We start from the raw sequence: 18,655 nt of genomic DNA on the forward strand, positions 1-18,655 counted from the left end.
ATAAAATACATATTTTAAAAATATTGAAAAAAGCATGATCCACCCAACCTCCAATAAACCCAACAACCTGACAACATATGTTTATTTATAACATATTTTTTGAATAAATATATTTTATAGTACAATGTAATTAAATAAAAATACAGTACAACAGAAAACAAAAATAAATAACAATAGTAGAGTGAAGAATATTTCAAACTTTGATATTATAGTGAAACAACAAATAACTTTAAACTTAAATTTGATATTTTGGTCCTCCATATGTTTGTAATCATTACATTTTGACCACAATATTATGGTCAGGTGATATTTATGAGTTAATGTCCGGGTTGATTACTCTGGCATATTGTGTACCTAAAGCTAAAGAGATTCTTGATGCTTTGGGCTACAAAATGCATATGTACCTTATGGTTAAACATTAGATTGTTGGCTGTAAACTTGATCATATGGCTGGCAAACACATTCTAACTGGGCCGTAGAACATTTATGCTTGGTTGTTAGATATTTCTGCCTACCACTCCATTTCGAAACACTACCTGTTCTAAATCCATAGAGCTCTTAAGGATATGTGAATCGTGGATTTATTATAGCTAATAAAAACCAGAGTGGAAAGAGGTCTATTGTTTACCTGGTTCACTTTTTTGTTAGTTGATGTTTTCAGCATCTCTCAAGACCCAGGCCAATGAAAGGCATTTCTCAGACCTCAAATCCTATTAGTTATACATAACAGGTTCATATGGGAGCATTCTGAAATGCTTTATGAAAGTGGCTTTCAAAATTAAGCCAAAGCTTGCGAATCAGACTCCACTTAGAAGAGCATTAACATCCATTTGGTGTTTCTGTGCTAAACGGACTGGAGCAGAGCTAATTGTTTAGAGGTTACTCTGCAGACCAAAACCTCGAAACATTGCATAGAAGTCTAATGATGGTGACTACTTGTTTGAAGCATTAGCTCTTTTTAAAGAAAAGGCCATTTTGGGTTTTTTTGGTAACATTTCAACTCATGTTGTGCTTTCCTTCATTTTTATTTTTTTATTTTGTGCTTTTACATTGTTTGAACCTTCAGAGTCTTCATTTTATAAAATGTATTGTAGTTTCAGTTCTTCTCAGTTCAAGCTACTAACAGTAAACCAGGTTTTTCATTAAGCAAACATCAATGACATCAGATTATTGGGTAATGTGTGTTCTCAGCCCCAGCTCATATCAAGACTGTGGCATCTGTGGCCTCTAGGTTACCAGTAATATTTTGAGCCATTTCTGACTAAAGAAAACATTTGACAGCAGTCATCAGGTTGTTGGCGTCATCCAAAAGTTTATATGTATCACATGCTTGACAATTCCAGTCAATCTCTGAAAAGAGGGCGGTGTGAATGTGTTTCATACAGGATTTCAGCAAGGCAAGCTGACAATAGTAAGTTTTAGTTTGACAGGGGGTATGAGCAAAATACATTGTGCATTTTTACCAAACTGATCTGCCAGGATAACAGAAACACATCACCTTCTTATTAAGTGTGTATGCATGTATATCCATATGGGAGTATTTGTATGGTCAGAATATAACTAGGAAGCAGTTGAGCGGATTGTCAGAATGGTGCTGGAATATCATCTAACATGAATACAGTGTCCTAAATATTATTTAAAAAAATATTGCCCTATTGAGTGTAGAGTTTCTGTAATTAACTCCAATATGGTGACTTTTTAAAATACATTTAGGACACAATATATTTTGTTGAATGATATTTAGTCCATGATATTATGATACCAGAAAGGCAGGATATCAGAGTCAATAAACCAGAGAACCTTTTTCACTGAATATCTGGCATATAGAATTTGTTTTGAAAGCAGTTCCAATGGATGTGCTTGTGCATCTTTTTTTTAGTGAAGCAAATATTATGATTTTAAAAATCTGGAAACTGATTGGTGAACACCAGGCACAAAGCACTAAGCAAGTCTGCTATGCAAGAACCAGATGGTGCCTTTGAAATGGCATAAACAAGTATTATGAAGCAATGTAATCTATCATTATTTTTTGGCGATAGATATGTGCAATCAAATGAGTGCCACTCACCTTAAATTTGCTTTTCAAATAATTTTCTCGTGTTAACTGTCCTGTTGTTTGGGTGAGATGTTTAACACTCCATAGATTGAAAGAGTAAACCCAGCTTCATCTTTTGTGAAACTTGTCTTATTGGATACATATAAACCAGCATTGATGTAAATACAATAATGTTAATATTTAGGTATTCATTTTTTGCCATTACCAGCATTACATTTTAAATGCTTTCACCTCAATTGTTTTTCCTGCTTTCTAGCCCCATCAAAGAGATTGAGATGGCATGGTAGAGCCCCCAAACAGAATGCAGTAATGTGGAAACTCAACAATTGATGTCATGCAGCATCCCCCCAGAGTGTGTATTTACTGAAGCCATGACCCCATAAATGAGAGAAAAGGTATGGCCCCCAGAAATCAACAATTGAGGTATAGAGTCCAAAACAGATGTAATTTAAGAGTTATTGACTGCCACTTTGCTCAGTCTTTGTGCTTAGGATCCCATGGGAGAGATGGTCATTTCTCTACCCCCCGAAAATAGGAATTCAACAAGTGGCAAAACAGAGACACAGGGTTCCACCACTGCTGTCTCATCATTCACTGTTCAATGTAGTCTGCAGAATACTGTCAATGCCTACAAGGCAAAGGAACTATGATAAGTGTCTGGCTACTGAGAGAATGAGATCCATTGGTAAACTGTATTACTGTGAAACCAAAACTAAAAATAAAAATAGTTGGGATTATACATATCAGTGTGCACTACTATTTGTCTACTATTATAGTAGACAATTGAAATGTTCTCAGTACGGTAGTTTAAAGCACAGTATCACCCAGAAAAGTGTCCTAATGCTGTGAGGGATTAGGCAGGAAGCAAACAGGGATGTTAGCTCAAGTTCATGCAGCAAAAATAAAGGTTTTGAGTGATTTGTCCAAGATGAGAAGACAGTTGAGGGATCTGATAAGAGGAGGAAGGCTGTTCCAGGGTTTGGCCATCATGAATGAAAAATAGTAGCCATCAGCACACTTTAATTGGATTTTCAGATCATCCAGAGGGGCAGATAGGATAATTTAAGCAACTGAGTATAAACATAGTGATGGAAATGTAACTGAAGGAAGGACTGGCAGACAAGGTAAAGGTATCTGAAAGTTATATTTGGCCAGATGAAGTCAATAGAGCGAGTGGACAGAAGCAGGAATAAGGAATGTAGTTGTGAGGAGAAAGATAAACATAGCTGCAGAATTTAGAATGTGTTTTGTTGGCATGGCCTAAGATGGAAAATGTAAAGAAAATTAGGCCTAGTTGTAGTTTGTTAAATACATACCTTGTGGAAAAGCTTGTAGTAAACTATCTGTTGGACCTGGTCCTTTTTGCAGGGTCATCCCCAAAAGTTTGGTCTCCTTCCTCCTATTTTTTCTGAACCCTTGCTGTTGGCTCTAGGGCTCTGAGCACTTTATCACCTGCTGATCAGTGCTAAAGTGCAGGTGCTCTCCCTACTAAAGTTGGTATGATTGGTGTCCACCTAATTGACATATTTAATTTACCTGTAAGTCCCTTGTAAAGTAGTATCTCTATGCCCAGGGCCTGTAAATTAAATGCTACTAGTGGCCCTGCAGCGCTGCTTGCGCCACCCACAGAAGTAGTCTTTCAAACCTGCCTCAGGCCTGCTTGCACAGGGGCTGCATGTGCTGTTTTCTACCACAGGGACCTGGCACCTAAATGTACTTGCCAGGCCCAGAACGCCCCTTTTACTTCATGTAAGTCACCCCTCAAGTAGTCCCTAGCTAGCGCTACGGGCAGGGTGCTATGTATGTAGAAGGCAGGACATGTGCCTGGTTGTGGGGCCTGTCCTGGTGGTGATGAGCAGCCTATTTGGTTTCTCACTGCTGTGAGTGCTGCCTTGCTCATAGGATTGCATTGGAAATGCCCTGCCTAATGTCTAGGGGTTATTGTCTGATTTATGAGGGGTGGCGTAGGCATGTTTGGTATGGCTGAAATGGTAGTGAGAAATGCTGCCTACTGGTGTAGGTGGATTTTTTTATTACCATTTTAGAAATGCCACTTCTAGAAAGTGAGCATTTCTCTGTGCTTATGACTCTGATGTTTTGCAGCTTGACTCCAATCCACATCTGGGGCAGGGGGACAGCTGGGCTTTGTGCATACCTTTTAGACAGCCTGTATACAGAGAGGGTGGAGGTGTCACAGAGGTGCATATGCATGTTGAATGGTCCTCCTGGGCTGAGAGAAAGGGAGTCGGGCACACCTGCCTTTGTAAAGGCTGTGCCCTGGCCTCAAATAAAGAGCTTGTTTGCTCCCTGCTGATGTCTGGAGCCTGTGCTGGAGAAGAGAAGGGACACTCCTAAAACCAGTTGTAACCGTTTGGAACCTCTTGTTCCCCTCTTTGGAAATGCTTTGCTAATAAGTGCAGCGGATTTTCCCCATGAAAAAGGGCACAAGGAACATTCTTGAAGGAATAGGACACAGAATGCTGCTGGAGGGACTCACCAGGAGTCGCCTGGAATGCTGTTGTTGTGCTGACCTGTGACCTGCTGGGTCACTAGGAAGAACGGCAACTGTCTGCAACTCTTGTGCTGGACTGTTTGTTTGGGCCTTGCAGCCCTTTGCTCCCCCTTTCTATCTCCTTGGGCTGGGTGCTGTGGCCCCAGTGCCCTACATCTATTTGTTTTCCAGTGCAAAGGAGCACTTTGTCTGGGTTGCAGAGTGCCTGAGAATCACTCCTCCTTATTTCTCTAAGTGCCTTGAGAGCGCCTTGTTTATAATTGCTTAAGTGCCTGGAGAGCACTTTTGTTGCTCTTGTTGCCGGAGAATCACCTCTGTGTCTCGGGATCTCATTTTTGCTCGCGCTCGTCTGAAGCACCCTGTGTTCAGTGCACCTGGTGCATGAGCAAATGCAACCTGGAGCGAGCACACTCCTAGAGGTGCCCCGGGGCGAGCCGCACTGAGAAGAGCGCCCCCGGGGCACCAATAGGCACCAACTCTGGCAGAATCACTGCTACGGCCCGGGGAGTGAGGTGGACACTCATGCACCAGATAGAGTGTTGGCAAGTGTAGGGGAGCAGCCCCTGAAGAGAGGGAGACCTCATCGGAGTACTCCTGCTCCGAGGTCCACCCAGGGCTAGCACCGATGACGGTGCGCTCGGTGGGGACATGTGGTCCCCCGAGGCTGTGAGAGCCTCTGTTTTCCCACCGGGCGGTGAGTAAGCCCTCGAAGAGGCCCCGCCCGGTAAAGAGGGGTGTGCATGTGCCCCCCTGTCAAGGAGGGGCACCCCGAGAGCAGGATACGGGGCACATGAGGGTAAACCCCACTCTCTCCTGGTCGCTGGGCTAGAAGCATGAACGCTCAAGTGTTACTTCTGGCCATTTGGCTCTCTGGCCCCCACAAGGGTCGAACGAGGCCTCTGTTGCTTTTTGCATTGGAGGAGCACTGGTGCCCTTTATCTGGCCCAGAGGATATGGGTGCATAAACAGGCAGGCAGGGCTTCAGGTTTCGTGGGCAGGCCTGATGATAATTTTTGGTGCATGGTAAGTGTTACAGTGTCCCATCCTGACTGGCCATGTATCATCTGATATTCCTCTGATGGGCATGTAGAATAGGTGTGTTACTATGACCCATGCATTTATGATAGTGTGTTTTTCATGGCATGCCATGTGATTTCTGATGTTCCTTTTATGGGCATTATGATAATCTTATGACGTGCATTATTTTAGTAATGTTTTCCTGAATACTGCTTATGTTGCAGAATAATCAGTAACCTCTGTGTTTTATGTGCCTACTGCTGGCATTCACAGAGTAATAGTACTGTGTAATGTTCTGACAACTGCTTTGGTAGCAGGGTATTACTGACATGTTATGTTTGGTCTAATGATGTTTTGTACAATGCAGTTTATTTTTATATAACTTGGTGTTGGGTTTCCTTTGTGGTGGGGATAATGTGTTTTGTGTGTTGTGTGTGTTGTGCAATCACTTTACACATTGCCTCTGGGATATGCCTGACTGCTCGTGCCAAGCTACCAAGGGGGTGAGCAGGGGTTATCTTGGGTGTGTAACTCCTTTGCCTTGACTAGAGTGGATGGGTTCTGCCTGGCTTAGGTGTATAGCCAATTCAACCAGAAACCCTATTTCTAACACTATCACATTAATGTAAGATGTCATCACTGATGCACTCAATCATGTAATTTAACATGTAATGAGTGATTTAATATGATAGGTCATAACCAATCCATAGTGGGAAGCAAGTTATAGCTAACTTAGAAAAGTTTAACTGGTGAATTGCAATGTTTCTGTTAAATATTAGTTTTTGTTTTTTTCAAGACCCAAGTATAACATCACTTAAACCATTGATTATTTCAATTAATTCCTGGGGTTTTAAAAATGTAAGCTAGGGTGTTATTACCATACCTATCACATCACTTTAACCTTTGTTTTTGAACTTCATGGTTTTTCCATAAAATTAAACAAAAAGGGAATACTACAAATCATATCTGCATTGAGTAGGGTGAGCAAGCAATTGACAGTGGTGTAACCAAATGACAGTGTACCATGAGATCTACTAGAATCTGAAGCCGTGTTTGCCTCCTGTAGGGCAATAATCACATATGTTTCTTGGGTGGCCACAAGTTGAAATTAGATGGTGCTAGTTGTTCATTTCAAATAGGTGACAATGGAAATCTTGTATTAAAAGCCTGTTTAAAACAACACAATGGATGTGATATAATATGGCCCTGGTCTACCCTGTTCACTCAAACCCAAGTCTAGTGAAAGTAGCTCCATACATTTACAGTGGGTTTCACTGCTTTTTGAAAGTTTGAATAGGCCATAGTGGAAATAAACCAGTGCACACAATCCTGTAAAAAATATTGATCTTCACTGGGGATTCACAAGCTGACACAGGATCAATAATAGGGTGGGTTATTGTTCTTCCTCTAACTGCATCATAGATTGCTGCAAGTCCCATTCTTGTCACCGTGCACCATTTCCTTGGTCAGTTTAGGCGTTTCGCAGGATTCTAGATGGGCATAGAATGGTTGTTTTGATCAGGTGACACAAGTACACAATAAGAGACAGGGTTTTATCTTATCTATGACTCCAAAACCTTTTTTGTCCACAGGATAGGGTATTATAAAGTAACCTCTTGATTCGATTCTTAATATTTTAAAATAGTTTTCTGAATAACTAATTATTGTAACTTGACCTGGGTTTTTTAGGTTATTTATTTCGTGGTTGTATTGCTGTTGGGATGTGCTGTTACACAAAACACCTCACTGCTGGTTTGGGAGTTTATGGGTCTAGCCAAGGTTTAATAAATTGTGCCAAGAAAACCTAACTTCTTTTTTGGAGTGGGCAATGGGATGCAATCAACTTTTATTGACATTTATAGTGCATCTGTTTTACATTAGTGATTATTACAAATACGTTTACTTTTTTTTAAATGAATATATACAGGGTAGTGTGGTGATGCATTACACATATAAATATTATTTACAACTGTTTATTGTACTGCCTCACAATTGCAAAACTGTTTACCTACCTGATAGATGTAACACGTGTTTTTTCTATAATGCAGATTGTCTGGATTCCAACTTCCATCATCTATAGTAAGCACCAACTCCATACTCACCCTTTGGTTCACAACAGACTTTGCAGTAAGTGCGCAAGGATTTAAGGCGATTTATGAAGGTAAGAACTATTTATAATGTGTTTGAGAAACAAAGGCAACCACGGGGAACAAGACTGGCGAGTCGTGACACCACTGTATTGTAATTACATTTATTATTAACTTTACATTATCAAACTTATGATCAATTGTAGATTCCTGATTAGCATTCAATACCTCTACATTTCTGAATTGCATATTTGAATATAAATAATCTGATTAACCCTGGTTTGATTCTATTGATTGTAGTGACAAACTAAAGCATTTTAACAACTGAACATTATGTTTACTTTCAATTAAGGTTTTTATTTTTGAAAGTTGATGTAGCCGCAAAGAATGGGGGAACTTGTTCGTTGTGACCTCACATGCCAAAAATTAATGTGGTGCTCAATGGCAGTAGTTTTGGCCCTCTTTTGTTACTATAAGTAAAGTACAATTGAAGTAATACGAACAAGTACATTTTGCATCCACCTTTAACGTTTTTTGTACCATATGAAGAAACATTTTTACTAATCATAATTATATATCCATGGTGTAATTTGCGTTTCTTTGATGGTAAAATAATGGGCAGATACTGTGAAGTTATGTTGAAGTGAATTGTATCAGATTTAAACTGAAAAGTTGAGGCTAAGGGTACCTTCTTTTCAAGCGCGCCTGCCTACTGCTGAATATGTATAGTGGTAGACAGACAACGACAAATATATTTTCCCTTGTGCATGGAATGTATTCACAAATGTTAATGAAAGGTGACAAATAAAACTGAGGAATCATTTTTTTTGCCGAATGTGCATCTGAAAATATGGCGCCCATTCCTGGGCTACAGTCTGTGTGATAGCGAACCATAAAGATTTTAGGTATCTCTTCCCCACGCCAAGTTTAACTTTCCGTATGTCTGACGTAGCAATTTGCAAAGCACACATGATTACAACAAGTCTTTCTACATTTCCTGAGGATAAAAGCGAGCACTGAACAAAAAGGGAATGAAAACTGCATAAGACACATTTACCCCAAAAAAGGAAATATACGGCCTTCAGGACTGCCATTGCAAATCAGTTTCAAAACAGAAGATATATATTGCCACATCATGAATTCTGCAGCACCCTTGTTTCACTACTGAGTCCTACATCACTGAGCATTGCATTGAGCCCCACCTGCATCACTATCAACCAAGGAGTGCACTTTCTGTTGCTTCTCTGCAATTCCATCTTCCACTGGGAAGCAGTAAGGCCCACATTTATGGATTTTGACGCAAGATTGCTTTAGCGCAATCTACGTCAAAATCCATAGCACCTGCTAGCGCAATTTGAGAGAGCCAGCCAGATGCCATATTAATGGAATGGTGCATGGTGGCACAAAGGACAGGCTAGCGTCTACAGAAAAGACGCCAGCCAAGGGGGATGGTGGGAGGGGAAAAGGCAGTAGTGGGCCAGGAATGACACTAGACTGGTTAGTGGCAATAAATATGCTGCTAACCAGACTAGAGTAATTTCCTGATGCACTACCAACCAAACATGACTCCTGTCTAAGTAAAGAGAGGAGTCATGCCCACCAACCGAATGGCCAGCAAAGGGGACCAGTGTCCCCTGGGCATGCGCATCATACCCAATGCCATGCAGGGGGCCCCATGTAAGGGACCCCCAATGGCACTGAAAAAATATATATATACTTACTCAGGATGAGGTCCCACGTGCTATGGCATCCTTCTGGTGTGGATGGGTGGTGTTCCTGGGGCTTAGGGTGAGCAGCTGGGGGCCCATTCGATGGTGTTTAGGTATGGAAATGGATCCACAGGTTCCCTAATGCCTGGTCAGACCCAGGCGTTAAATAAAGGAACTAAGAAGGCTTAGCGCCATTATTTGGGTCTGCCTACTCCATGTGCGTCATTTTGGCGCTGGAATATAAATAAGGCATTAGGGAGTTAGTGTGACATTGTGGATCTAATTAGCGTAAGGTAGTTTGTCGCATCCATAATATGGCGCTAACCCCTATATTTTGACACTAGCCAGGTCTAATGCCAAAATACAAATATGGAGTTACATTTGCACTGTGTTAGCGTCCAAATAAATGACGCTAAAAAGTACAAAGCAAGTATACATATGCCCTTAACTCTCTAAAAGCCATGATTGCTGTATTACTGAAACTGATGGCACATGCAAGAGTATGTCACCAAGGTTTGCAACTGTGAAACTGTTGTTCGCCATTTGTGATTACTTTACCTATTATTTGCTTCAGCGACATTGCAATTCATTTACCTTTATACTTGCTGTATGATGCAGAGTCCGCTTTTAATTTCATCAGGGTCAAAGATTTCACGTGGTAACCTTTATACAATGTAATGAGTTTAAAACACGGGCTACATCACTCTGTTTTTATCATACGATCAATGGATGTGCAATTTAGTTTTCTCTACTCGTGTGATATTGATGGGATGAAAACAGTGCTATTCTTTTTATTGAAGCAGCTTGTTATTGATTACAGAACATATCAGTCAGTAATCTTGATGGTGTATTTAGGGCAGTAAATCCATTATGCTGTCAGTGTAAGATACATTATACATTTATGTGTGGCAACAGTTGCTAAATCATAAACAATTTACTTATATCCATGAATGTATACTTTTTACCGTCCTCACACATATAAACAGTTCAGGAAATGCAAGAAGGAAATATTGCTATACCCACAGATGCATAGTTTTCTTCTACACAAGAAATTTACCCATTCTCAGGAGACCATTCCAAACATATACATGCTAAGAATATGCAGTTTACTTAACGTGCACATATGAAAGAGAAATAATTAGAATCTGTGAAGTCTTGATTATAAAATTCTCAAAGCTTTGCGTCATTGAACATGAGCAGATGTGATGATGACTTCATCCTTACGAACTATTCATCACCTGGTAGCGCAGGTGATGGCTGTGCAGTTAGTTTATGAAATGAAAGTCTACGCTATTCTGTGGCCTGATTTCATAAGAATGTTCAGAAGTCACATTTGCGAAGGCCACAAAATCAAGGATAATATCATGAATGTGAGTTCTTTCTCAGAACACAGCTGTGCAGCTGTGTTAATGGGAGCATACTATCAGAACTACATACATTTATTTCAGAATTTCTTAGAATTAGTGTGTGAGCTGAGACAGAACAGCTTGGAAACAGTGACAAATGGACATTACTCTCTTTCCGAGCTGTATGTAGATGTAGCAACGAGAACAATGTATCTGCATTTTGACATCCTCTTTAACTTTACGAAGACACACAGCACCAAATGCACCTGTCTACAGAGAGCATTTCTGCAGCTTTTCAAAGACTTCAAGGTTGCCAAGCAACAACCAATCTCACAAACACAGCACCAGCAAATGCTCTCCAAAGATGACCCTGCTCTTTTTGCCTTGTTCTTAAGACATGTGCCCTCGTACACATTCAAACGCAATATATACTTTGTGCTGTTAGCATGCTTAGGCACCACCTTTGTCAATAATAATGGACTGGACTTGATGCAATGGAAGATGTAGTGCAAACTGCTATTAGGCCATTAATACATAATTGGTCTACAACTCTCTAAATGTAGTTCAAAGCAGCTGTATAGCAAGTATGGCACTGTTCAGCAATATGCGGATAGAGGCTTTAATGATGGTAGAGCCAGGTAAGTCTTTTTTTGGCACCCCTCCTCCTTCTTCACGATTTCCCTCACTAACACTCTCCAGCGGTGCCCCTTACATCTCCATAGCCCATCATATGTATATATTTTTGTAATCGCTACTCATAGTTCACTCACATAGCCTTGTGATCAGGAGGGTATACGTTGTTTGAAGCAGGCACATTATCACGCTCTGCCACTTTATGATGAGTAAAAAATGCTACTAGACAAAATTCCGATCTCTAACCAGCAATAACATGACTCAGTTATCTTGACATTTTTATTGTTGCCTAAAACATGCTGTACTCACAAGGAAGTTCACGCAGTTCTAAACCTATCATTTGTTTTTAAATACACGCCCTGCACCAAGTCAGTGCCCGTTGTGACTGCACTGGTCACACCGCAGTAAAAGCCCTCATAGAGTGTGGTATCACTAGTTTTGTGTACAAACAAGAATGAATGAAGGAAATTGCACTTTAATATAGAGATCTACGCCTTGATTCAGAGCTGAGCATGACCACACACATGATGAGACGGTGTAATCAAACAAGTAATTTGCTGAATTTGCTTTTCCTCTTAATAGACTAGAAGCACTCATTTTTAATGTATTTATTTATGTAATATTAATTAATTTATTAATTGGTTAATTTGTTTGTTTATTTGTTGATTTGTTCATGTTTCTATTCATTTATGTATTTATTTATTCACTTATTTATTTTAGTTCTAGTTGTGATGACCCTGTATGAATGGTTGCAAAGCACTATACCACATTGTATATTGAAATTTAGGAGAGTTGGAAAATAAGGAAGTATGCCTTGCAAGTGGATTACCTATATACCTCTAAAAATACAGAATATATGCAGAATTATTTTTATGTATTGTCCAGATTCAGCAAATGGAAGGTTATGTAAGGTCTGCTTTGAAGGGCTACATTAGAAACTTACTTAGAAGCCTTTACTTTATATTACTGCATTCATTAGAGGAAACGTATCACAAATAAACATCTCAAGAAAACCACTAAGATTTTCTCAGATTTATTTGTGACAATGTGGTCAGTGCAAAAATAGTCACTGAAAAAGCTTCATCTGCATGATTCTAGGAATATGAAAAAAAACATCAACACCAACACCAACTTATCAACAAGCTTTTAAACCAAGTGTGAGTTGGCTATGGGTATATGTGGCAAAAAATAGGTGTTATTCATCTGCAAATGTCTCACCAATGATACCTCACACGTTTCTGTCGTTAACTTCAGCATCAATGTTGACCTTTACGAAATGCCCTCCAAACAATTCTATTTTCTTTGAAGTATTTAGGCTGTTTCTTCAAATATAGAATCACGCAAAACCGCCTCACGAGAATGTAAAGTACATGTTGCAATTTCTTTCGCTTTTTAAAAGTAAACACGCGATAGTCACAGTGGGTTTCTATGTGCATTTTGTGACTGCTTCGTGATGTGGGATTGCTAAAATTAACATGTTCACCTTTTGCCGTGAATGAGTGAATGAGTGACTGCATCATACTATTTTAAATCAAGCAATTCAGTTTCATTAATGGTAGACCATCATTTCAGCACACTCATGTTTTCCAGAGAAAACCTTGATTTGAATATTTAAATATTAGAGATTAATTGATATGACAGAACTTTAGTTTAAGTATTGACAATATATTCGGTGTGAAAGCCTCATTCAGCTCACAAGTTTCAGCGCTTTCGCTTGTTGTAGCTAAACGTAGAGACAGATTGGGTGTTTGAAATTAATGACCTATCAATCCTTTCAAGTTTATCTAAAGAAGAGGGACTGATTTGCTTTGCTCCACTGGTAGATTGCATTAAATGTAACCATTTGATGGTTACACGTCATTTTGTATTAAAATGCTGGAACCTGATTTTAACAAGTTGAATTAAAATGGATTGGGAGTTGACAGTAGTCTTAAATGAATGAGAGGTTGTGAAAGAAATTTATTTTATACACATTTTTTGCTATCACAAGTTTTTCGGTGAGACAGTTCAGGAGTCCGTGCAACATTTAAAAAGTTATTGAACACATTTGAAATTTGAACTTATTTTTTGACAAAATGAGTGACATGTCCATATTGCACAACTTTTCTTCATGCCATTTGCACAATATCACAATAGTTCATTATTTTAAGGCCTGTATATCTTGATTTAGAAATTATACCTATCCTGACCGATTATGAAATAAAATGATTCAACAAGTACCAATGTAAAGTATCAATAAAATCATCAATGCCATTGATAGTTCCTTGTGCCATCTTATCAATGAAGCACTAAGGATTGTGAAGATGTTTTGCTCTCAATCATTCAATCATATGAATATCATGAGTTTCAGGATTAATAGACCCGGGCATACTTTTAAGTTTTCTGGAGTAATCAGAGAAAGTTTGGTAATTCCACAATACTCCTTGATGTGGAACTGGTGATAATAACGCCACTACTCCTACTAGCTTAGTTAAGAGTAATTTGAAGGAAAACGCCCCTACCAGAAGAGTACACCTAACAACCTGGAGTGGCTACTCATGCTGGCTATTCATTTTCTGTTGCATTTAGCATTATGTCTTAGTGCAAAATGCATTTTTTAGGTTAAGAAATAGTGCTAATCACAGAGATCAAGTTATTTTGTGTGGCATTGGAAGGTCTACAGGTCTGTGCGATATTTACCAATCTCTTGACAGAGAGAGACAGTTGCATCATTGCTCCTCCCCTCCCATCAGAGCCATGAGACTGCGGGGGGCTGGTGCAGTCGGGCAATCCATTGCATTTATTCTGTTGCTTTGATACACTATGGTCAGCAATAACACACCTTGTGGATCGCCCCTGATCATTACCTGCGGCTATGGGTTGGTCTCTTGCTGGTGGGCATTTTGCTCTGGTATGGCTAAGGCAGCATGTTTACATATTAGGTAATTTGTTATGCTCCACTGTGAGCTGGTGCTACCTGCAAGGTTTAGTACCATTGGTTGATTTGGATGCTTGCCTGGATTGTGAGGATACGCATTTGTCATGTGATGTGAAGTTGAGTCTCAGAGTCAAAGGAGAAGATGACCTTTTCTGCCAGTGTTGGGACACAAGCAATTATCTGTATTATTTTCCTCTGAATCTGTCAATGTATGGGGCCTCTAACTACCTCTAGTAAACCAATATTTTTACTGATGCTAATGATGTGTTCTGAAAAATTATTCAAGTTCCTCCAATTTTTTTTTTTTTAAAGTGACCAAAATGGTTTATCCCTGCACGCCTAACATCTAGATCTGCATTACAAATAAATAAACCACCTGTCTTACTGAAAATAGCTCTGGCCATTATTAGATGCATTATTGTGCAACACTGAGGCCCTCATTATGAGTTTGGTGGTCGAAGGACTGTTGCAGTGGAGGTGGCGGTTGCACCGCTGCGGGCCCAGCGGAGTAGACTGCAATATCATGACCATTGCGGTGTTCCGAATGCAGACAAGTCAGTGCCAGTACCGCCAGTGCTGACCGGTCACCCCGGCCAGCGGTAGGCATCTCCAAGCCACTGGGGAGCATTTTTCCGCCGACCATATCATGAGGTCGCACACAGCCAGGATATCAGCCGCGGTTGCCCCGCCATGAACAGCCTGGCAGAAACGAACAACATAAAAGGGGACAATGTTCCTGCTGGACATAGAACTCCAGAACCACCAACAAAGACACCACTTGTAACTAAACCAGCCTAGTACACACTGGAGGGAAGGCTATTAATATACACACACACACACACACACCCAGCATGGCTAGCGGCTGCCACACGTACGAACAAACACACGTACCAACACCCACAGACACAAACACACACTCACAAACAAACCACACACAACAAATTGCATGTATGCTACATATACATGGGGAAGGAAAGCCAGGATAACTATGTTACTCTTGACACCAAAGAGTCCCTGGTGCATATATATCAAAGAGCAATAGAAACATTTTAAAAACTATTTACATTAGAGTCATACTGGCCAGTACAACTGTGAAGGGGGCCCCAGGCACACAGGGCAGTGCCCATGGCCCCAATTTGACTCCTGACTGCAAAGTGGCCTACACATGGCAGGGGCATCAATGGGGCATGCAGGCACCTCAGGGGTGGTGGGATGTGAGGTGGTTGTTAGGATTTTGAGGGGTCCTTAGGTTTGGGTTTGGAGGGGGTCCTTTGTTTGTGTTGGGGGTAAAGGTTTGGACTTTGATTTGGGATGAGGGGGATTGGGTTTGAGTTTGGGAGGGGAATCCTTGACCTTTGTGAGGGTGGAAGTCTTAGGTGGGGAGGAGCATGGCTTGTACCAGGTGACCGTGGGAGGACTCGGAGGTGGAAGGCAGTGGTTTTGTTGCTGTGTGACTGTTAGGTGGGTGAGTGTAGGCAGTTAGGTGTAGTGGGAGGATTGAGAGGAGCTGCAGGGAGATGACAGGGTGGATGTGTGAATGTATGTTGAGGTGGTGTCCGCAGGTAGGGTGGATGTGATGCATGTGGGGGTGTTGACAGTTGTGTTGAGTGAGTATGTGGTGCATGAGTGCCATGTATGGGGGTCTGCTATTGTGGTGACAGTGGGAATGAGGGCACTTCTGGCAGGATCTGGGAGTGATTATGTGGTGACTGTAGGCATGAGTGTGTTGTGTCTGTGACGTGGGAGGTGGTGTGGGAGTCAGTGTAGGGAGGGAATGTTGTTATGTCTGAATGTGTCTTTTGTGTGTGTGCATGCCAGTGGTGTCTTTTGTGGTGCTTGTGTTTTGTCCTTGCGAAACATTTCTGTTGATGTGGATGCATGTTGGTATGAAGGTGTGCCTTGGATGGGTGAGGGGAGAGAGCTGTGGGATTGGGAACAGGTAGTTGGAGGGGGGACAGATGAAAAAGGGACACTGACTGCCATCAATGAGGAGGTCAGAGCATGAAAGGATCTCTGCAGGGTAGCCAGGGCACCGTGAATGCCTTTCAGATAGGCAATGCACTGCTGCATCTGTGATGCCAGTCCCTGGACAGCATTCACAATGGTTGACTGCCCCAAAGAGATGGATCTCAGGAGGTCAATAGCCTCCTCTTTGAGGGCAGTAGGACTGACTGGGGCATGGGCAGATGTGCCTGCGGTGAAGGAGATACCCACCCTCCTGTTTGAGCGGGCACTGGCAACTGCGTGGGGAGCTACACGGAGATCGTTGCTGATAAAGGGGGTGGGGACAAGGATGGTGCTGGGATGGTCCCAGATGAGTCTGCCACCACCAGGGAGCATCCATCGGAGAAAGAATTTGAAGATGATGTCATTGATTCTGTCTCCCCCATGGCACTCCCATCACCCTCCATCCCACTAGTCCCCTCGGCTGCACTGGCATAAGCCTCCTGGGCTGCAGCTTCCCCATTCACCAGTGCCCCTCCTCCTTCGCCTGATGATGCCAATGCACACAAATACAGAGGAGGAGAGGGAGGGAGGGTGTCAGAGAAAGACAGAGTGCAATGGGTCAATATCAACCCTACATCCACCCAGAGTAAAAACATCATTATTTGCTGCTATGCCATAGCAAGCTATGCCATCACCTACACATGATGCAACAGTAAGACACCATGGGGGACACTGCAGCAAAACTGCTGATGGTGGAACAGTAGCATTCACATACTTGATAAGGGTCAGAGTAGTCACACTTGCCCAGTGCCTGGCACAGTCTGATGTTTGTGAATGGAGACAGTGGACAGTCAATGGGATTTGTCAGTTGCAGACAAGGGAAAATGTTCAGGAGAGGGTCACTTGCTGGCAGTGGCCTTGGTCTTGGCATTAGGTCCTGCACGATGTCTGGATGGATGTCCTCACTTGTGTTGGTGTTCTTCAGCTACTGGGTGAGGGGTGCTGGTGGTCTGCGGGTCCTCTGGCAGGGCCTCTATTCCACTAGCTGCCGCAGAAGTGGAGGGCTCTTTTCGAATGTGGATCGTAGAAGGGATCTGCTGGTGGGTGGAGGACACACACAGGATGATGGTCAGTTGGTTCAGTACCCCTGCAAAGGAGGCTATGGTGGCATTGAGGGTCTGCCACTGCTGCATGGCCTTGTGGTGGTATTCCCTCTGCAGCTCCTGGTTCTCTTGGACGGTTGCAAAGATTTTGCCGATAATGTCCTGGGACTGGTGGTATGCTCCCAGGACTTGGGAGATGGCCTCCTGGCCAGATGTTTGTTGTGGGTGCCCCATCCTTTGGCCCACAGGTGCCCTCCCACTGCTGCAGCCCCCCTGTGCCGGTGCCTGTGCCTCTGGTACAGTGTGCCCACTCCCAGTTACACCAGGACCTTCATTGTGTTGGGTGTGTGGCCTTGACTCTGGTCCCTGTACTGTGGAGCACACTGCTGATAGATCTGCTCTTGAGACACAGGTTTAGGGATGAAGGGTTGGCTGTGCTGTAGTAGCCACATGGATGGGATCGGGACCTGTGGATGGAATGGGAGGGAGTTACATTGTGGAGATGTGCTTGCTCATATCATCACCTGATGCATGGAGTAGCTTGACTTGCTTCCCAGTGATGGCAATGACAGCTGCAGCACTGCAGACATTGCCTGTGGGTGACATATTGTAACATTGTTTACATTTTCCATTGAGGGTTGGAGATGGTGGATAGCAGTGCTGTCATTGTCATGTGTTGGAACACAGTTGAAGCATCCAGTTGGTGTGGCATGTGCTATGGTTTTCTGTGCAGGTATTCCACTGTGAAGTGGGACTATGAGCTTTTGATGTGTAGGGAGTGATGCATTGTGAGAGTTGTGGTGCTTGGCATTGTGATTGGTATCTGTGCATTAGGGAGGGACTGTGTGGGGACAGTTGCAGGGGGGTTGTGTGACATGCAGGGGAGGGACATGGAGTGATTTGGGGGTGCAGAAGTGTGAGATGAGTTGGATTATGGAGTGATGAGTGGTGGGGACGCATGCTGGATAGGAGTGGTTGGTGACTGGGGACTGTTGTTGACTTACCAGAGTTAAGTCTTCCAATGATTCCAGTCAGGCCCTCAGGATGCATGATGTCCAAGACCTAATCCTCCCACAATGTGAACTCAGTTGGAGGAGGTGGGGGCCCACCACCACTCTTGTTGATGGCAATCTGGTGACATGATGCCATGGAACGCACCTTCCCCCATAGGTTGTTCCACTTCTTCCTGACGTACCCTGTCAACAACCCTCCACCATAACTCAATTTTCCTGGCTATTGAGGTTTGCTGGACCTGAGCTCTAAACCCTTATGGCTCTACCCTGATGATTTCATTCATCATGACCCTCAACTCATCATCTGTGAAACGT

At 42.2% G+C, this 18,655-nt stretch overlaps 1 protein-coding gene across 1 annotated transcript in view; it reads left to right on the forward strand.

The window, feature by feature from the left end:
- Window positions 1–18,655, forward strand: part of CSMD1 (CUB and Sushi multiple domains 1) — a 5,088,256-nt gene that overhangs the window by 945,292 nt on the left and 4,124,309 nt on the right. Inside the window, exon 3 of the mRNA XM_069235813.1 lies at window positions 7,634–7,746. Coding sequence (XP_069091914.1) covers window positions 7,634–7,746 — 113 coding nt within the window. The remainder of the gene's footprint in view (window positions 1–7,633; window positions 7,747–18,655) is intronic.

Source organism: Pleurodeles waltl, chromosome 5 (genome assembly GCF_031143425.1).
Source record: "Pleurodeles waltl isolate 20211129_DDA chromosome 5, aPleWal1.hap1.20221129, whole genome shotgun sequence".
NCBI classification, from domain to species: domain Eukaryota; kingdom Metazoa; phylum Chordata; class Amphibia; order Caudata; family Salamandridae; genus Pleurodeles; species Pleurodeles waltl.